This window comes from Chelonia mydas, chromosome 12 (assembly GCF_015237465.2).
Source record: "Chelonia mydas isolate rCheMyd1 chromosome 12, rCheMyd1.pri.v2, whole genome shotgun sequence".
In the NCBI taxonomy this organism is placed as follows: Eukaryota; Metazoa; Chordata; order Testudines; family Cheloniidae; genus Chelonia; species Chelonia mydas.
The window spans coordinates 10980632-11000790 of NC_051252.2; the positions used below are offsets into that span (position 1 = coordinate 10980632).

The 20159-nt window shown below is 44.2% G+C and overlaps 4 protein-coding genes and 1 pseudogene across 4 annotated transcripts in view; all 5 read left to right on the forward strand.

The window, feature by feature from the left end:
* LOC102944489 (ferritin heavy chain A) lies at positions 1–10357 on the forward strand. Its single transcript, XM_007053989.3, has 6 exons — positions 1–12; positions 4286–4287; positions 7340–7534; positions 8095–8241; positions 9217–9342; positions 10087–10357. The coding sequence occupies exons 3-6, from the start codon at positions 7433–7435 to the stop codon at positions 10240–10242; spliced, it is 531 nt and encodes a 176-aa protein (XP_007054051.2). The 5' UTR covers positions 1–12; positions 4286–4287; positions 7340–7432; the 3' UTR covers positions 10243–10357.
* LOC102944720 (ferritin heavy chain A) lies at positions 7–16617 on the forward strand. Its single transcript, XM_007053990.3, has 5 exons — positions 7–12; positions 13836–13982; positions 14674–14820; positions 15694–15819; positions 16374–16617. The coding sequence occupies exons 2-5, from the start codon at positions 13881–13883 to the stop codon at positions 16527–16529; spliced, it is 531 nt and encodes a 176-aa protein (XP_007054052.2). The 5' UTR covers positions 7–12; positions 13836–13880; the 3' UTR covers positions 16530–16617.
* LOC102944265 (ferritin heavy chain A) lies at positions 705–3602 on the forward strand. Its single transcript, XM_007053988.3, has 4 exons — positions 705–884; positions 1991–2137; positions 2648–2773; positions 3341–3602. The coding sequence occupies exons 1-4, from the start codon at positions 783–785 to the stop codon at positions 3494–3496; spliced, it is 531 nt and encodes a 176-aa protein (XP_007054050.2). The 5' UTR covers positions 705–782; the 3' UTR covers positions 3497–3602.
* The window catches only part of LOC102945154 (ferritin heavy chain A), a 19630-nt gene continuing 13077 nt past the window's right edge, over positions 13607–20159 (forward strand). Inside the window, exon 1 of the mRNA XM_007053992.3 lies at positions 13607–13617. The gene's annotated coding sequence lies outside the window, so the exon portion shown is untranslated. The remainder of the gene's footprint in view (positions 13618–20159) is intronic.
* LOC102930760 overlaps positions 19557–20159 on the forward strand; it is a 1718-nt pseudogene continuing 1115 nt past the window's right edge.

Here is a 20159-nt window from a genome sequence, read left to right on the forward strand (position 1 = left end):
TGTCCTCTTCCGGTTGTACTTTTGCTGTTATTATTTTTTCCTTTGTAGTGCCCATAACGAGCTGGGTGCTACAGAAATATGAGGGAAGGCACAATCCCCGTTTACACTCTATTGTGATGCTCCAGCCTTTGCACTTTCCTACCACAGTCTCTCTTGGGAGAAACCCCAGCCTATTAGAGACAGATCTGAACAAGAGAGGGGATTTCAGAGTTCTCCATAGAACAGAACAGGGAGTTGCATTAAGCAGCATTTCAGACATCTGAAAGGCTTTGGCGTTCCTTGGGAAATGTCACAAGAAATGGAAAGCCATGTGCAGGCCAAGGAACATGTATCTAATCTCTTGTGTATCTATTCTGTGTGGGCATTTATATAGCCTATATTATCATAGTGACTCAGCAGCTATATAAACATTCCTCCAGACACCCCCTAACACCTCTGTCCTTTCCTTCCTCACAGGGTGTTATTGGATTTATTTGCTGAACTTGTCGCTCCGGGTCAGGCTGCCATACCCCAAATGGGTTGTCATGGTAACAGGTCAAGTCATATTACTGAATCATCCCTTCATCTGTGGGAAGTCAGGAACAACCCCACCCTGCTGCTCATTGGTTCCTTGATGCAACTGAGATTTCCATTGGGCAGCAGCAGCTGGCAATCACACCCACATGTGACTCTGAAGGGAATTAATAGCAACTGTGAAGGCCTAGGCTGTGGTCTTGTCTTGGCAGGGGTTGTCTAGAGCTTGGTCCTAGAGTCTGTGGATAGCTAAACTTCCAAAGAGAGGAATGGAGTCTCAAGTGCGTCAGAACTTCCATGCTGAGTGTGAGGCTGCTGTGAACAGCATGGTGAACCTGGAGCTGTATGCTAGCTATGTCTATCTGTCCCTGGTGAGTGTTTCTTGGTGTTTCTGCAAATGCAGGACTTGGTGTGACTTTTTTTTTTGCATTGGGGGATTCACATTCTCATACTAAAATAAGTTTTAGAGGTTTCTCTTATTATCTGGGTTGAGTACCTTTTCCAAGTAGCTGATCCTGAAGCAATTTTAGGCCAAAGTAAAAATTTCCCTTATAGGGGTCTATAGATCAGCTAGTAACCTTGGAGATGGAGTCTTCATCTTCAAGATCTAGAAGGTTCATTATATTCATCTTTGATTCTTGAACCACTAATCCTGTCCCTTTATTAACTCTGTGGCTAGTGAAATATCTTCATGTTGGACAACTGCTTGCTCCTGAGCCATAGTTAAGTAATGGTTTGCCTCTTCTTTATAACCATCAGAGAGAGCTGGAAAATGATTCCATGTGAGAGGTGGGGAGAGATCCTTATCTATAACAGCACAAACAACTCTCAGACCTGTTAAGTGAATGAGGGAAAACTAGCATCTAGATTCTTTTGTCTAATGGTGTTGCTTAAAGACTCTTTGCCTCCCACAGAAAGCTCGAAATTAAAACATCTGAGTAGAGTTACACCCTAGAGTTAGCTGACTGGCAAACTTTATACAGCTGGGATCTGGCAGAAAAAGGGTCATGCTCTTCTAGTCCTCTTTTTCTATGTAGCTTTCCTACTTGTAAACCCAGTAATCAATACTTCACCTGTATAGCCCTGAAACACCGTATGTCGTGTTTTGCCTTGAGAATGTCCAGCAGGCACGTGAGGCAGTGAGCTATGTGGATGAAGTAGAAAGGATTTAGGCTCCCTGTATGTTCTGGAGTATAGGGAGGGCTTTCCGAAGCCCTTCTCTTTGTGAGGCTGATGTGGGTATCAAAGAACTATGGTCATAATTCTTTGTCTGGCTTCATCTGAAGGTGTATAGCTTGGTTCTTCCTGTAGTAGGTAAGCACAGTGAAGGTATGGGGAAGGATCTGTCGCTACAGCTGAAGAGCTGCTACCTAGAATAATGAAAGCCACATGAATAGTCCCTTCACAGCAAGGAACTTCCTGTGGCATGAAGCTTTATTACTGTCAAATGTCATTCATTTCCTGTCCTCCTCCCCAGTCCTACTACTTTGACCGTGATGATGTGGCCCTGAAGCACATGGCCCAGTTCCTGAAGGAGCAGTCCCATGAGGAGCAGGAGCATGCAGAGAAGTTCCTGAAATACCAGAACAAACGAGGGGGACGCATTGTCCTGCAGGACATCAAGGTGAGACAGTCAGTAATCCCCCAAATAGGAGAGTAGAATGAAGATTCTAGGACAGTAACTCAGCATTTCTTGCTGCGTGAACCTGATGCATAGGCTGGTAGTGGCATTTCTCCTCTGTAAAAGAGACCTAATCGGCTACCTGATCAGCCCATTGTCCTGGTGCTCATTTGAAGAATAATAAACTTTTACTTCCTGCTTCTTACCTAGCATGTATTGGGCTCTGTTTTCAAATGGACGCTATTTTTGTTTTGTTCTAACTTACTGTTTTCCAATGACTGAAGTGTCCTTTATGTGTGTGAGAAGACTGCACAGCTAGTGGCCCTTTGATAATTCTAAAGTGTTTGTGTCAGGAAAAAATGCTTTTATTCTAAGCAAAAGAATGAGAATAAAATTGCTGAATGACAAGAGTATAGCAAGGAGCTAAGCAAATGTGGTAACTCCTAGACGAAGGAAGTAGGGATCCACTTCTAATAGTGCAAATGTTTCCATTCTGTTGCTGGTCTCCTACAGAGGCCGGAGCGCGATGAGTGGGGAAACAGCCTGGAGGCCTTGCAATGCGCCCTGCAGCTGGAGAAAACTGTGAACCAGGCCCTGCTGGACCTGCACAAGCTGGCTACTGAGAGGAATGACCCCCATGTGAGTGACTGGATAGTAAAGGAAATAGCAATTACTATTTCCTTTCGCACAGAGAGAAGAGTAGGAGAGGTTCAGAATTTGAACGTTGTGATTCACTTGAGGAGAAATTACAGGGTCTGTGGTGGGAAGGGGTAAAGAGGAAACATGCCATAAATCAAGAGCTGGAGAGACCCCTTCCTGGACTGCCTCTCATTATTCTTTGCCCTTCACCACTGCTTATGTTTTGCCTCTCCCTACACTTAAGGCTCTAATCTGCTGTATTATGCCTTGGATTATGGCCTGCTCTTCCTTGATCTCTAATCTTAGATGGGATTGGGAATTTTTTTTGCTCTGCATGAGGTTTATACAATGACTCTGCATGTTCCTTGCTACCACCTCCTAGGATTCCTTATTGGAAACCTCATCCAGGCTTGAGGTCAGTGGTTCTTTTTGTAGAATCATCCCTGAAAATGGGAGGTCTCACTTTGAGATTATGCCATGAAAAGTCTGAAGTGTGACTGACACTACTTGGCTACAAAAATCTGTAACCCAGCATAGTCCTCCTAACCCTCTGCTTTTCTCTTGCAGCTCTGTGACTTCCTGGAGTCTGAGTACCTGGAGGAGCAGGTGAAGACCATCAAGCAGCTGGGAGACCACCTCACCAACCTGAAGCGCCTGGGAGTGCCCCAGAATGGCTTGGGAGAGTACCTGTTTGACAAGCTAACCCTGGAGGACAGCAGTTGAACGGGACTCTAGGGATATTGCTTATTTGGTGACTCATCTGTATGCAGAGGAAATAAGAATTGAGCTATTTACTATGAATAAAACATAGCTGTCAGTTGTAACCTGACTTTGCCCTTTCTTAGTGTGTTAAATTGGCTTCAATGGGTGTCACTAATTACACTACACACACTAACAGGAGCTGCACATCCAGTGAGTGCCTTAGCAATTACTGTGGATAAAATAACATGCTTCTTGGTTGTGCCCACTATAGTATACATCTGGAAGGTAATGCTCTCCATCCCAGCTGAGGTTCATTCCCATCCTTTGCTGTCTTAACTCATGAGTGGTCAGCTTAACAGATACAGCTTATTTTCAGGTGCAGTAGTTTCTGCATCTTCGTAAAGTCACTTAAGAGAGAAGCTGGATTTATGCCTACCACTCAAGGCTGTTATAGTGTTGACTCTCCAGCTAGTATCCCTACATCAGTGAGGTACACTCAAAGCATTGCTGCAGGTACTGAGTGAAAAGTTCTATTCCAGGATTCTGCTTAGGCAAAATAATGCCATGTAACATAACGTGCCCAGGCAAGCAGCTAAAAAGCATTCAGCTAGTACTGTCTCACGAGGTCTTCTGACATGGCTATATACAACAGTTTGTTTTTTTTAAAAAAAAAACAACAACCCTTCTTTGGTCTAAAACAGACATAATCTGCACATGTACTGGGATCTGGTGCTAGCTTTATGAGAACTGCAGTGAGAGAGCTTCCTGCCAGAGGAGCTCAAGTACACAGCAAGGCTTAATATTTTTCAGATGTCACCTCTTCCCTGCAACCTAGAACCAGGCACCATATTGCTGGGCAAAGGCAAGTGTAGGTAGGTGGGGAAGACAGCCCATTAGTTGCTTAGCTTTCATTGCTATCTGTAGGTGTGTGAGAGAGTGCATGCTAGACACTATAGCAGTAAACCAAATGCCATGAGAAAAGAAGGACTTGTGGCACCTTAGAGACTAACCAATTTATTTGAGCATTAGCTTTTGTGAGCTACAGCTCACTTCTTTGGATGCATAAAAGTGGAAAATGCAGTAGCTCATGAAAGCTTAAACTCAAATAAATTGGTTAGTCTCTAAGATGCCACAAGTCCTCCTGTTCTTTTTGCAAATACAGACTAACACAGCTGCTACTCTGAAACCTGTCAAATGCCATGGGCTCCCCTCTTCTTTAGTAAGGAACAGAGTTCAACACTTTTCTCCACTTATTAATAGGAAGCCATTCTTTCTCCCCTCTCTTATGCCACCTCACAAGAGTTTATGCCACCTTGGTTACTTAGGGAGGCCTAATACTTAGGTGCTGAAGGTTGGGCTCTATTCAGATGTTAGCTTCAGATAGGTAATAAACAGGAAAAAATGGCAGGGATGAGTTGTTTCCAGTTTTGTTCTGTTTCTTGCTGCCCTTTACAGGAGAGACCTGTTGAGATAACTTGGTCTGCCTGGAAATCTGTTTCAGCACCTGAGCTGCACCTGCCTCAAGTTCTGCATCTGCAGTGTATTAGGCTGTCTTTGTGCAACATCCTGCACATGTTAGCTCTGTAAATAGGCACTGTCCATAATAAGTAGCTTGTCAAGCTGGCTGAATGTCAACAGGGTGACTATTTGATATTACAAGCTAATCAGAAAATTCATGATTTGATTTTCCTACTTCTACTGTGCATAACAATTCAAAGGGGTCTCCTCTCATTTTACCCTCTGAGGTGGTGAGCAGAGCCAGGATCAGCTTCTTCCCCCTGCTTGCTAAGATCCATTTATTAGAAGTGAAAGGCAGAGAATCAAAATCTGTGGAACAACTTAGAGAGACAGTAGCTCCTACCACTGGCTCTCTTTAAATTTAGCCATTTGCAGACAGACCTGCTATATAGCCAAATGCTGGCATAAGGGGTGCGTGTTGGGGGGGAAGGAGGCTGTATTATGTAGTGAATATGCAGCCAGAAACCATTTGGAATAAAAGGCAGCAAAGGAAGGTTGAAAATACTGTAATCTTTTACTGAAGGAAAAATATTGGCTGTCAAATCATTGCAGGTGGGTCACAGGAGTCCTTTAGCCCAGGTTTGCCTGTTTCTTCAAAATGCTTGCATATTTGTGCTGCTCACCCCATCAACCGGAAATGTAATCATGAAACAACATGCTGCGGTTGGCCACTACAAACCCTTGATTGTCATTGACACCTTCCAGTGTAATACCATATTATGAATTGTGTTCAGCTTTACCTTTGGCTTTCTGTTTCTGTGACCATTGCTGCCAAATCTCAGATGCCCCAGCTGCTATGTACCATGTGGCTGCTGGCTCCCCCCCAGCACCTCACTCTCTCCTGGAGTCTCTGGAGCTCCAGGTTTTCCCATTTGTCCAGGTTATATTTTTTGTTGTTTATTCATTTCTGGTAATACCCTCAATGTGCTAGGTTCTGTAAAAACATAAAGAAAAGCACAGTCCCTGCTGCTGTGACCTTCCTGATCTTGACTTTTCCTCCCATGCCCTATCTTATGATAAACCTCAAGGTCCTTTCCATGTTCTCCATATAACACCAGCTGTGCTAGGTAACATTTCAGATAGCAGAAGGGCTCATGCCCCTGTCAAGGTTCCTCCCCCACTCTGAACTCTAGGGTACAGATGTGGGGACCTGCATGAAAACCTCCTAAGCTTACTTTTACCAGCTTAGGTTAAAACTTCCCCAAGGTACAAATTAATTTTATCCTTTGTCCTTAGAATATCCACTGCCACTACTAAACTTTAACTGGGTTTACTGGGAAACGCAGTTTGGACACATCTTTCCCCCCAAAATCCTCCCAACCCTTGCACCCCACTTCCTGGGAAAGGTTTGGTAAAAATCCTCACCAATTTGCATAGGTGACCACAGACCCAAACCCTTGGATTTGAGAACAATGAAAAAGCATTCAGTTTTCTTACCAGAAGTCTTTTAATAGAAATAGAAGTAGATAGAAGTAAAGGAATCACCCCTGTACAATCAGAATGGTAGATACCTTACAGGGTAATTAGATTCAAAACATAGAGAATCCCTCTAGGCAAAACCTTAAGTTACAGAAAAGACACACAGACAGAAATAGTCATTCTATTCAGCACAATTCTTTTCTCAGCCATTTAAAGAAATCATAATCTAACACATACCTAGCTAGATTACTTACTAAAAGTTCTAAGATTCCATTCCTGTTCTATCCCTGGCAAAAGCAGCATACCAACAGACACACAGACCCTTTGTTTCTCTCCCTCCTCCCAGCTTTTGAAAGTATCTTGTCTCCTCATTGGTCATTTTGGTCAGGTGCCAGCGAGGTTACCTTTAGCTTCTTAACCCTTTACAGGTGAGAGGATTTTTCCTCTGGTCAGGAGGGATTTTAAAGGGGTTTACCCTTCCCTTTATATTTATGACAGCCCCCCTTTGGAGATGTCATAGGAAAGATGTGCACTCCACAGAGCATTTTGTCTAATTTAAGGTATATCCCTAAGCTAAGTATCTAGGTACTTATCTGGCCACTATCATCATCAGTGTCTGTCCTCCAAACACCCCCACTACTCCTCTTTCCCTTCCTTACAGAGCTATTGGGAAACTGGATGTGTCTGTTGAACTTTCCTCATTTGTCTTCCCTATCTGGCCAGCCTAGGCTGCAGGGTCATTCTGCTAATTGGCCAGGTCACGTTACCTGTGGAAACTGAGAAACAGCCTCACCCACAGCCCCACCTGGTTCCTTGGTGAGGAAGGGTGTTTCCATTGGGCAGCCACAGCTGTCATTGATACCCATACCTGGCTTTGAACACTATTAATAGCAGCTAGAGGGGAACAGGTTTTGTGTGGGTGAGGAGTTGTGGGTTTTGTGCAGTAGTGCCTGAAGAGAAGTTGCCCTAAGTGTTAGCTTATTGATCACACTATACTGCAAAAACTTTTCAAGCAGAGGAATGGAGTCCCAGGTGCGCCAAAACTTCCATGCTGACTGTGAGGCTGCTGTGAACCACCTGGTGAACCTGGAGCTGTATGCCAGCTATGTCTATCTGTCCATGGTGAGTGTTTCCTCTGTTCTTCAGAGGCTAAGGCTGTTAGAAAGCAGACAGAAATGTCCTTTATAGACCTATTAAGGTAACTGTTTGTAACTGAGTAAATGAACCATGGTGAATTTAAAAAAAAAAAAACTAGCAAAACTATGTAATAGTCACTTTTTCCCTATGGCCGCTCCTGAGAACTGTGAGGTACCCATTAGTGTTACAGTCATGGGTATAAGGCAGCAAGAACAGGCCATTGCCCATGCAGCAAATCTATTACAGACAAAGGAAGAGCTACAAACACTCACTCACAATCTGAGGTCCCTATGTCAACACTATCAGGAGTATGATAGTAATGCTTCTTGGTAGGGTAAGTGGGGAGGCCTTCATTTGCATATGTATGTACTCCACTGTCAATAGGTAAGAGATGCTTGAGTTTCTGTGTATAGCCTTCTTCACAGAGGAAGAGTGAGAGGGGATAACTTTCCTTAGAGTGAGGTTCTCTATTGCACATTAGAAGGAACTGTTTTTCTGTTATCACATGACAGATGTCTTTTTTTAATATTTTATACTTTCCTTAGTCTTATTACTTTGACCGTGATGATGTGGCCTTGAGGCATGTGGTCCAGTTCCTGACAGAGCAGTCCCAGGAGGAGATGGAGCATGCAGAGAAGTTTCTGATATACCAGAACAAGCGAGGGGGGCGCATTGTCCTGCAGGACATCAAGGTGAGAAACAAATCCAAGGGGAGGTTCTGAGGGATCACACTGCTGCCCTAAATTCTGCTGCCAAGTAACTTTTCCATAGCATAAACATGACTCACTGGCCCTTCAAGAATAAAACATAGAGTAGTAGGGCTTAATGAATGGAGCTCTGGAATGGGACTCGGGCGACCTGAATTCTATTCCTGGTTTTGTTATTCCCAGGGTGGGTGACCTTGAGCAAGTCACTACTTTTTTGTGCCTCAATTTCCCCATCTGTGAAATGGGGATAACTTCCTTGTAATGTGCTTTGAGATCTGTTAAGTACTGCATAAGTTAGGTATTCTCATATCTATTGAGGGTGTTCTTTCTGAGGCCTATGGATCAGCACAAGATGAATATCTTTTTGTCCACATATCTGTAAAACTCTTTTGAAGGCTAGGGCTAGAATTACATTCTACTGTGGTCTACACCACGCCTTGTACTAGAGATTTCTGTGAGCACTCTAGCTGGTATGATAATTCACAGAACTTTCTCCATTCCCTTCCCTTTCCTGCTTCCACACAATCTCTTCCCCTTCCCCTGTGTTTTAGCTACAATTTGCTTTCCCTACACTTGAGGGTAGGGAGGGGAAACCTTTTTTTAATACAACATATTCCAGTAAATTAAGACTTTAGCTATATACTGATTATCTAATAGCATTGAGGACTATTTGGATCATTGGGAGTTCAGATAATCAAGGGGGCATGAGCCATTCAGCAGCAGGGTGGCCTTGCATGCAGCTGGGGACTAGTTGTGGTTCTCGCAGTCCTGGTTAAGGGTCTCTGCTCTCTTGTCTGAACCTGTGCATTATCCAAATCTCCTTTCTATTCCCCAGCATAAGACAGATGGGGGAACAAGGAAGGAATCTGGATAATGTAGAGGTGCAGATAATAGCATTTTGGATAAATGAGAATGCAATTGGAGAGGCAGGACCAGACTGAATATTACTTTCTTGCACAGAAGCCAGAGCGGGATGAGTGGGGGAACAGCCTGGAGGCCCTGCAGTGTGCCCTGCAGCTGGAGAAAACTGTGAACCAGGCCCTGCTGGACCTGCACAAGCTGGCTACAGAGCAGAATGACCCTCATGTGAGTAAAGAGGAGAAGTGAATTGCTCTTAATGAGTGGTTGTGGTTTGGATACTATATTGACATGGTCTAGAATCCTTATTAGCTGGCCTCTGCAGATCCAAGACCTCTCTAAAACTAGGGAGTGTCTGACTTCTGCGGTCAGAGCATCAAAAGTGAATTGGTCTAACATACCCATGGATAGAAAGTCTCCCTCTACACCGTCTGGTTCTTATGGGTACAAATAAACAAATAGAAAGCAACTATCCCAACCTACTGTAAAAGAATAAGCCAGACAATGTTTTGGGAGGGCAGGGTCACAAGACCAAGTCAGGAAATGACTGGTCCCTATAGCTACAAATGGAGGGGTGACAAAGCTGTCTTGTATAGCTATTTGCCATACAAAAGACCTAATATGGGGTGGGGGAAGCTATAGATCAAGGTTACTCCCTCTTCTATGGTCTAATCAAGCTACTATAATCTATCCAGGTACTTGAGTGAGCCACCACTGTAGCATGAGTGCCTACTTGTTTGTCTCAGTAAGTAGGCACTGAATGCCCGCAGAATGCCCTCTTGAGCCTCCCTCCCCAGACTCTCAGGGACTAGCATGAGAAGAGCAGCTGGGGGACTGAGAAAGTTTGACTACAACTAGCTGTCACTCCCTGGCTGGCATTGCAGCTTGGTGCATAGCTGGCAACTCCATAAAACCATGCTGTGCTGTATATCTGAGCAGGAAGTCCATTCTAGCCCTCCCTGTTTCCTGCAGCTCTGTGACTTCCTGGAGTCTGAGTACCTGGAGGAGCAGGTGAAGACCATCAAGCAGCTGGGAGACCACATCACCAACCTGAAGCGCCTGGAAGTGCCCCAGAACGGCATGGGAGAGTACCTGTTCGACAAGCTCACCCTGGGGGAGAGCAGCTGAGCTCCAAACTCTGAAGCTGTCAAGAGTGCAGCCCTGATCTCTTGTCTATTACAGCTGCTTGTGAGTTGCAATATCTGCATGGCCTCAAAATAAAAATGTGCTATTTGTCCAGCAACTTGGTTTCTACTTTTATTTGTTTTAGTCTCATTCCTGTAGAAAGATTGTTCTCATTAACAGGGAGCATTTCAGGACTCATGGAGTATGACTCCCTACAAGATAGTGTCATGGTTGCTGGGTAGACTTGCTAAAAAGCTTGGAGAAGAAGGAAACATTGTCTCATCCTTGCCACACAAGAGCCAGGCATCAAAACAAACTGAGATGATGCATCACTAAGACTTCAGGTACAGTTTCTTATGGAAATAGCCATAAGACAGGCTTACATTTTCCTGTCTAAAGCACACATAGGTGGCATACTGCACTGAATCAATTACAGAACTAAATCATTAAACCGTATTGAGATAGCTTCCTATTTGTCTTGTTTTGCCCTGCTACACACCCCCTGCCCCAGGGTGCTTTTCGTAGCATCTTCAATGAGGGGCTTCACTTTTCACTGCAAGTCTAGAGTGAAAAGCAAACACACAAATATGGTACCAACTTAAGACAAGCTAGAGAACAGAATTGTTAACTATTTGGTGGTTTTTTGCCTACATCCCAGTTAGTTGGCTTCTGCAACACTGAAGATGACCAAAGCCATGTAACAAGAAACTGGAATTGAGCCAGGCTCATTCAGCAACAGAATTGGGGGTGGGGGAAATGTCATTAAAATATCCTTTGTTCTTTAGTGTGGACATGAGCAAGTTAAACCTCACTCTTCTGGAAGCTTGTAGGCTCAGACATGTGGGTAGTCTAAGCTTTCTATGGAAGCCATTCTCTTTGAATTACTCACTGCGTACATTCTGGAAGCAGGGAATAAACACTACAATCCTACAATAAGATTGCTAGAACAAGGCATAACCTAGCCAGAGATTGGGGAACAGGTAATACACCCACACCCCCCACCTTGGGCCTAGTGTATGTGTCATGGGCTTCTCCCATCCACCCCATATTGACTCCATCTCTTAGTCTACTCTGTGTGCTATGTCCCACAGCTGAAACTCAACCTGTTCTCTGTAGGCCATTCAAATGCTTCCAGCAGTCTGCATGTGGGCAACTTAACAGACAATAGCCATCAAGCAGGTGGATGATTTGGCTTCTAACAGAAGCCTGTGCTCATTCTGAGAGGGGTATTGTTATCACTGACATAGCTCAACATCAGGTATTAGTGAGCACCTTGGGTAGGAGGGATGATCTAGTTGAAAAGACACAGGACTGGGACTTGGGGAAAGATTTGTTCAGGGCTTGGTTCAGCTGTAGAATTCCCTTACGACCTTGGTCAAGTTATTTAACCTGCCATGTGCCTTAGCTCCCCTTTGGTGAAATGGGTATAGTAATTCCCTAGCTTAGAGGGCTCCTAGCTCATGTTCAGCGTGCATATGGGTCTGTTAGAGATATAAAGTGGCTAATAGTCAATTAACCTAGGTGACATTGAGCTCTTCTGCCTCTGAAACAGCAATGGAGAAGCTATGACAGGGTGTGAATGAATGGGGCATGGAAGACGAAGGCTACCTGGCTGAGACTCAACCTAAGCATGACTCTAAGAATGGAAGTATGGCACATCTGCTTGCTGTGGTGGAAAATATCATCATATTGATCTTATTTTTCTTCTCCCTGTCATTTTGTTGGATCTGCAGCTATATTTTTAGGTGGGAAGATGGCATAGGAGGCCAACTTTTTGTATGACATTGCTACAGTAGTAGGGTGAGGGAGATTCAGTTTTAATATGCACTTTAGGCAATAAATCTGAATAAATGAATGACAACACAGGAGGTTCCTTTTAGCTTTTTGTATGGTATTAAATATGGTGCTAGTTACACAAGGTTGAAAATTGTGTGCAATTATAAACAGACAACTCTTTGGGTACAAGCAGCAGGGACAAGCCAGTTAATGTCTTTGCTATAATGCATAACGTTCCCACCTGAGCAATTTCATATACTTTCCTCCTTCTGTACGGGCTCAGGTTGTACTGGTACCTAAACATTCTTTCAATGAGCTTCTTCTCTGTGGAGTGTGCGCACATGGCCAGTTTCCTACCTGCCAGAGCTTGTCTCCTAGAATTGAAAAGTTTTGATAAGAAGACCAGGTATAACAATGACTTGGTTTACGCTTGTGGTTTATGTGCATGTGCACTCTGGACAAGGTGCCTGCATGGATTACAGTGATAATACATCTCCGTTGCTGGAACAAGCCACATTCTGCAAAACTGAGAAAGGTTTGAGGGAAAGTGGACCCTTTGGATTTCTGGCCAGTCAATATTTTCAGCTGTTTCCTATGAGACAGCCCTGCTCTGCTAACAAGAGACAAATACCTGAGTGGAGAGTGTGGCTTTAAATGAGCTGTGTACATCAATTACTGATTATTGACAGAGCTGGGTCCTTTCCCCAAAGCAATAAATACATTTTAATAAGGGTTGTGTATGTGTGTGCGTTACAAGATCAGCTGGAGGAAGGGAGGCATAGACTCTAACATTTCTTCCTATTCGGAACAGAGTATATTTTGCCCCATTGGTGAATAAATAAGAGAGCTGGGTGTGTGGGAATCTCCCAGGTAAATGGGGAGAACCACAAGCAGAAATGGACATGTACCTATTGACACCCTGTTTTCACTGACTATAAGTGCAATGAATCAGCTGTCTTGTTTAATGTCTTTGTCTCTGTCACTGTTAATCTGATTATCCATGCTCCAGCCTCTGCTATGGCAGATGGTGGGATTCAATAGAGAGAGATGAATGCTTTGGGGGAGAACTCCTACAGCAGGCCAACCTTCTAGTATGTAAAGACCTCTGAAATACCTCAGTAGGGATTAGAGCAATGGTTCTCAAACTTTTGTACTGGTGACCCCTTTCGCACAGCAAGCCTCTGAGTGTGATTCCCCCTTATAAATTAAAAACACTTTTTTTATATTTAACGCTATTATAAAATGCTGGAGGTGAAGTGGGGATTGGGATGGAGGCTGACAGCTCAGGAGACCCTCCCTTTCCCATGTAATAACCTCACTACCCCCTGAGGGGTCACAACCCCCAGTCTGAGAACCCCTGGATTAGAGTAAGTGACATTTGGACATGATACATTTGGTACCTATCTATCACCCCCCACCCCATTTTCTGTGTCTTCTGATCCCTACAGGGCAGTGTGAGAAACCAGATTTGTTTGTACACAGTGGGACACAAATAAAATAACTTGTACCAGGAAACAAAACAATCCCCACCCTGGGCTGAATGTCCAGTTGCCGGAGCATTCTATATCACTAACCCTCTCCCCAGCTCTTGTCAGAGGTGTGGTTTTAACTGGAGATGTCATATGGCTGACACCCATTCACTGGTGAAATTCATTAACACACCCATCTGCAATGGCTTGGTGAAGAAGGGACTTTCTAATTGGCAGCAGCTGCCAGTCACAGCCACACCCTATTCTGAACAGTATTAATGCCAGCTGTGCCTAGGAAAGGTCTATATCTGCCTTGTGCTTCTGCTCAGATTGTGTTTGTTATTGTTACAGATTTTTGCTACAGTCCCTCTCCTGTTCAACCCCGTAGGTATAGTGATGGAGTCCCAGGTGCGTCAGAACTTCTATTCAGAGTGTGAGGCTGCGATTAACTGCATGGTGAATATGGAGCTGTATGCTAGCTATGTCTATTTGTCCATGGTGAGTGCCTGTCTTACAAAAACACTGTACTATTTCATTGTATGTTAGCCCTCAGGTGTTAGTAGAAATCTAAGGCTGTTGAATTTTTAAAGCCATCTGTGAGAAATCCCAGTTGTGTAGAATGTCCTTAGAAACTACAGTGTTACATACACTTGTAAAGATGAGTTTTTGTGATTATGCAGCTACTAGTGTTGAGCTAATAGGAAGCTTGGGGGAAGTCATGAGAGGCCTGAAATGGGGAAAGAGATGTTTAGCGCTCACTACTTGAAGAGTGACCTAGATTAAAGATATCACTATGCTCAAGTACCAATGCAATGTGTTAAGGTGAGTTCAGTTTCTGGTTCTCCAACACAGGAAGCTGGTGATACTTAAGAGGGACATTTTTAAGGCAAATCTTCTGAAACCTGTAAATCCCACTGATATTCCATTTCTGGGACTCAACTGCCAGAGACACAAGTACTTCAGAAAACTTTGTCCTTAAGCTCCTTGTGCCTCAGTTCCTTACTTCCTACATGGAATAACATTTTACATGTAAGGTCTTATGCAGCTGCATATCAAACTCTCTGAGGCACGAAGGTGTTTTGATATACTGTACATCCCATAATGAAGCCCTGATCTCAGCTGGGGCCTCCTGGTGCCACCACAATCCAAATAGCCTAAATCATCACCACTGCTTTCCCTGTCTCCCTAGTCCTACTACTTTGACCGTGATGATGTTGCCCTGAGGCACATGGCCCAGTTCCTGAAGGAGCAGTCCTATGAGGAAAGGAAGCATGCAGAGAGGTTTCTGACCTACCAAAACAAGCGAGGGGGGCGTGTTGTCCTGCAGGACATCAAGGTGAGCATCTAAGTCACTAACCATGCATGGTGGGAGGTCAGTGGAGTGGAGTCCCCAGTAGGAATGGAGTTCTCCAGCTATGTGAAGAGAAAATGAGGCAGCTGTAGAGATGGGACTCTTAAGAGGTATTTCCCATAGAGCTTTGCTACATAAGCAAGTCAAATTTGAAGTCTAAGGACCTAACTTGACCTTATTATTTAGTGCCATAGGAGTAAAACTGTTTCCAGAGCACAGGATTTAAATTCCTAACCGCTCTACTTAAATGTCTGAGCTGTGAATGGTAGGCTTGGGGTTAGCGGTGAAGTAATATAGCCGTGCTATTGATCAGTGGTAATGGATGATGCATGCTGACTAGAAAACACTTAAGCCTTGGGAGATTAGTATTGGCAGGCATGACCAAAGGAAATGTGTGTTGTGTTTTTTTTTTTTTAAATACTTTGCTACATTAGGTTGGTTGTTCAAAGTGGGCTTTCATTGAAAAGTGATTGAAATGGGAACTCTTAAGATGTGGCTTTTGACAAAACACTTGTGAGAATGGTCTTTCTAGCAAAAGACCAAGCCCAACTTAGAATAGCTATTATCCTGATGCCTAATGTCTTAGGGCCCTAGAAATTGGGCAGAGCTGAGTCCTCCCCATTCCAGATAAGTGCCCTAGCCAGCAGGCTACAGGCTATTCTGGGTTGGGTCTCTCCCTTTGGGTTTTATGAAATTTCAGATGGTCAGAGTTTCATACAAGGGCAGAACTGGAAAGTTTGAAGAGATAGGAAAACTGTTTCCTGCCCAGCTCTCATAATCATCTGCCCCATGCCTGTATGTAAGTCATTCTTCTGAGAATGTTGAGGATCTATTATGCTATCCTTTCTAATATTACAGAAGCCAGAGCAGGATGAGTGGGGGAACAGCCTGGAGGCCCTGCAGTGCGCCCTGCAGCTGGAGAAGACTGTGAACCAAGCCCTGCTGGACCTGCACAAGCTGGCTATGGAGAAGAATGACCCTCATGTGAGTATGGTCAGGACTAGCATATGTACTATCCTCTGCTTTGTGCTGCCCAGTGTGGGAGGGTGAGTCCTTGGCTTTCAATCCAGGTAGCAGTACTCTAGTGAAGCACATCTGAAAACTGCATACATATCTGCTCTTGTTAGTTTGATGTTATAAGTGGAATGTGCTACAAATATCTGTCTAATGCCCTGTCTCCTAATCTGTGCACCAATGACTGAGTAGCCTCTTTTACTAGCGATATTGTCATGCTGGTAACAGTAGCTCTGTTCAATCAGTTTTGCTTCCATGTGCCTGATGAGTGATCACATCTGCTCAAGTGAAGTAGATTCATGGCCCCGAAACCTGTGAAGCAAATCCATACTCCCAGAATCTAAACAGTCTTCAGGGAGGCCTGTTCAAAACTGCATAGCACTGGAGGCTTCACGCTAACCAGCAGTGAAAGCGTCTCTTGGTGTAACTATGTATGTCCACCACTGGCTCACTAAATCCACAGTATTGAATATTGGAGAGCAAAAGTGTATCTAATACCCTAAACCTCCTATCTGCTTCTGCAGTTATGTGACTTCCTGGAGTCTGAGTACCTGGAGGAGCAGGTGAAGGCCATCAAGCAGCTGGGAGACCACCTCACCAACCTGAAGCGCGTGGGAGTGCCTCAGAATGGCATGGGAGAGTACCTATTTGATAAGCACACCCTGGGGGAGAGCAGCTGAACTACCCACTTTGGGCTCTTTTCCAGAGGAGAGAAGCTGTATCAATGACCATCTAAAGTCTGAGAATAAAATTGACTAACCCATTAAAGTCTGTATTGTGCTGTTGAATTGGGGTGGGGATGAAGGAGGCCACAGGCATCTTGCTGACAAATAATTGGTGAGTATGGAATGAACATAGTAAACTGAGAGCAGATCATCAGGTGGGGAGGGGATGGTACAGGAGTGCATGGTCTAAGGATATTCCTCAGACATCCTATGCTCATGGGTGAAGTGTCCCCTGAGGAATTGCATAAAGATGCTGACCTCTTTCATGGCAAACTGTGCCATCCTCTAACCCAAGTTTATGCCTGAAGGATCTAACTTTCCCTTTGCTCTTCTAGCAGAAAGCCCTGTCCACCTATGACAAGGCTCAGATGTTAGGTCAGCATATGCTGAGGCTGGATGGGAGTGAGTGGTAGGTTGCATCATACAGAAATGGGTTTTGTGCTTCATGTAATATCCTAACCAGGGCTGTGCTGTAGCTGGTGTCTCTAAAACTGGAGAGACAGTGAAATCTCTAAGGGGAGGTGGGGTGGGAGCTGACTTAGTCTCTGTCAGTTTGACTCCCATCATGATGTAATTCAACTAGTCAATGAAGTGTGATCTATTTAGCCGTTTTGAAAACCCAGATTATTGCTGAGATGTATGGGCCTACAGGAACAAGTGACTCTAGGGGGATAGTGGAGGCCTAACCAAGAGCAACACTTAACTTAAACCTAAACCTAGAGTGAAAAAGGGGCAATAAATCAAAGGACTGCACTATATGGGGGTGGAGGGAAGCTTGAACTAGTTAAAGTACATGAGAAACTTTGCACTTGTTCTCCATGTGGACACTATTATATTAGTACAAAGTGTATTAAGCAAACCCTGCTTGTCTAAATGAACACTTAGTCTGGGGTAAGGTCTGTGTAATGTGGGTGTAGATTAAAATGCACTAGGGCATGTCTAGTTTCTAGCCATAAGGACAACCCACACTTGAGGTGGGGCATACTAGTGTGGGGTAGACTTATACCCCATCTTGCTACAAACAATGGGCTTATCTGCATGAGCACTTAAATAAACTTAATGTGACGTGAGTCCAGGCAGAGAGTCAGTGCAGAGCAGCTAGTACGCTTTAAACTCCTGCATCTGCATCCTTCACACTAATTTTGTCTCTGAGTAGACAAGGTCCCAGTCTACTTGTCAACCAATCTTTGTCTTGCAGCCCTCCCTCCTCAACTGAGAGTACCACATTCTTGAGCCTTAATCTCCTAGCTCTTAGGGTTAGGGTGACAGAAGTCCTGACCTTTATAGGGACAGCCCTGATTTTTTTGGGCCTTTTTCTTACATAGGCTCCTATTTTTCCCCCCCCCGCCGCCTCCTGATTTTTCACATTTGCTGTCTGGTCACCCTACTTAGGGTTAGGTGGGAGAAGAACGAAAGTGAAGTTCTGCTTACAGCATCCTCTAGGTGCTGTATTAGACATGATGTACTTCATATCACAACTCATCTTGCCACCCACATGCTTCTAGTAACTGTAATATACACACTATGTTACACAAGGGAAACTTAACTTTTTTTAAAAAAAAACAACTGCCCTTCTATGGCTTCTCTTGTTATGGGATCTGAGAGAAACTAACTTTGTGGCACTCGCCCTGCAGAGCTAGTGCCCTCTACGAGTATGCCACCACTTGGAGCTGGTGGTGTGATTTACAGCTTGAGGTGACATACCTCTTGGAGCTAGCCTGTTAAAAATAGAATGTAGCTGCAGCAGAGCAAATGGTGCAGGGGGAGGACTAGCTGCTATAAATGTGTACATGTCCAGGACACAAGGTATGTACTTGGGGTGGCTAGCCACTCTGGCTGCTTGACCTGCTGTGGCTACTTTCTATTTAGTGTGCTTATGCAATGAGAACTAGTGCGAGGGTGTCTTTTTGAGCTAGGAATCACACCGCTGACTTGGGGTGACCATATGTCCCACTTTGGCTGGGACAGTCCCTTTTTTAAGCCCTGTCCTGGATGTCCTGACTTCTTTTGGCAAAAGTGGGCATTTGTCCCATTTGCTCTCGGCAACTTGATCAGCCCCATGTGGCGTCCTGTTTTCCCTTTGGGAAACATGGTCACCCTACTTAAAGTGTATACGTACCCAGAGATTTAAATCCTTTCAGGGCAAGGCAAATCCACTAAGCATGCTGTGTTGTGTTGTATTACATGTCCATGTTTCTTCTGTGATGATGCTACTTTATATAGAAACAAAATGAATGGAAAAGCCCAGGGGGATTCCCATCTGCCTGGCTTGGCCATTGCTTTGTGCTGCCCACCCAGCCTGTATATCTGTGGACTAATAATGTTTCCTGATGGAGTTGCTCCATGGTTCAATAAGAAGCTGTTCCTTCTCAGGGAGATACACAATATGGAGTTCATACTCTCTAGCAGTAAAGAAAATATCTGTGCAGTTCCAGAAGCCAGGATGGTTGGGCTAGAAGGCTGGGATAAGATGAAGATTTCTACCTTCCTAAAGCACCAGTGTCTATGTGATCTTTAAATAACTCACTCATACCTGACTCTAGATGGGCATGGCTTGTTTGCAGAAAACTAAACATAGTCCTTTAAAAAAGAGATACTGAATAAAACTGCCAGCTTCTTCCAACACAAGTGCCTTTCTATAGGCTGATATGTGAGTTGGGGCAACTTATTTAATTTCACTCTGCTTCTGTTAACATTCACCCCACTTGTAAAATGGATATCTGTCCATTTAGCATAGACACTGTCTCTTAATAAAGTGCCACAAGTACTCCTTTTCTTTTTGCGAATACAGAGTAACACGGCTGTTACTCTGAAACCTGTCTTACTAAATAGTGCCTAATACAAAGGGCTATTAATTTAGGAAGGGGCCTATGTAATTAACACGTAGAAGCTTTCTCTCTGCAGCCCATGATAGTAAACATTGTTTACACTGTTTTCCCCCAGTCCTAATACTTTGACCGTGATGATGTGGCCCTGAGGCACATGGACAAGTGCCTTAAGGAGCAGTCACATGAGCAGAAGGAGCACGCAGAGATGTTTCTGACATACCAGAACAAGAAAGCGGGATGCATTGTCCTGCAGGATATCAGTGTGAGAAACAAAAAGCCAGTGAACAACTGCAGCTTCTAGGGAAGGCTTGTCTTTGTGTACCAGGAAAAGACAATGCATGGAGGGAATGTGTGGGCTAGCTATCTCAGAATTTCCCTTCTCTTATGATTGGTCTACTTGCTCATATATAATTTTCTTGGCACCTAACTTGCTTACCTCCTTAGAGTAATAAGTGTTTGTGGAGCAGAGAACTTAAGATATAAATAGCTCCACTTAAATATGTCCAGAGGTTCTGAATTGTTGGCTTTGGGTTAGTGGTCAAGTAGTAATACGGCTATCAGTCCGTCCTGACTAGCAACAACAGAAGCCTAGGAAACTCCTAAATATTGGGAGGCTAGTGCTGGCAGAAATGAGTGGATGAGGATTGACTTGGGATTTCCCCCATCCTTGAGTTTTACTCAGTCTTAACCCTTCCTCCACTCCATGCAAGTATATGCAGTATCTAAGATGACTGAGGGCCTTATTCACTTTCCTGGC

Excerpts from the sequence above, each read along its gene's own strand:
- LOC102944265 (XM_007053988.3), top strand. The coding sequence starts at position 783 with ATGGAGTCTCAAGTGCGTCAGAACTTCCATGCTGAGTGTGAGGCTGCT. Across the intron at positions 885-1,990 it reads GCTATGTCTATCTGTCCCTG|TCCTACTACTTTGACCGTGA; the intron begins GTGAGTGTTTCT and ends CCTCCTCCCCAG. Across the intron at positions 2,774-3,340 it reads CTGAGAGGAATGACCCCCAT|CTCTGTGACTTCCTGGAGTC; the intron begins GTGAGTGACTGG and ends TTTCTCTTGCAG.
- LOC102944489 (XM_007053989.3), top strand. The coding sequence starts at position 7,433 with ATGGAGTCCCAGGTGCGCCAAAACTTCCATGCTGACTGTGAGGCTGCT. Across the intron at positions 7,535-8,094 it reads GCTATGTCTATCTGTCCATG|TCTTATTACTTTGACCGTGA; the intron begins GTGAGTGTTTCC and ends TACTTTCCTTAG. Across the intron at positions 9,343-10,086 it reads CAGAGCAGAATGACCCTCAT|CTCTGTGACTTCCTGGAGTC; the intron begins GTGAGTAAAGAG and ends TGTTTCCTGCAG.
- LOC102944720 (XM_007053990.3), top strand. The coding sequence starts at position 13,881 with ATGGAGTCCCAGGTGCGTCAGAACTTCTATTCAGAGTGTGAGGCTGCG. Across the intron at positions 13,983-14,673 it reads GCTATGTCTATTTGTCCATG|TCCTACTACTTTGACCGTGA; the intron begins GTGAGTGCCTGT and ends CTGTCTCCCTAG. Across the intron at positions 14,821-15,693 it reads TTGTCCTGCAGGACATCAAG|AAGCCAGAGCAGGATGAGTG; the intron begins GTGAGCATCTAA and ends CTAATATTACAG.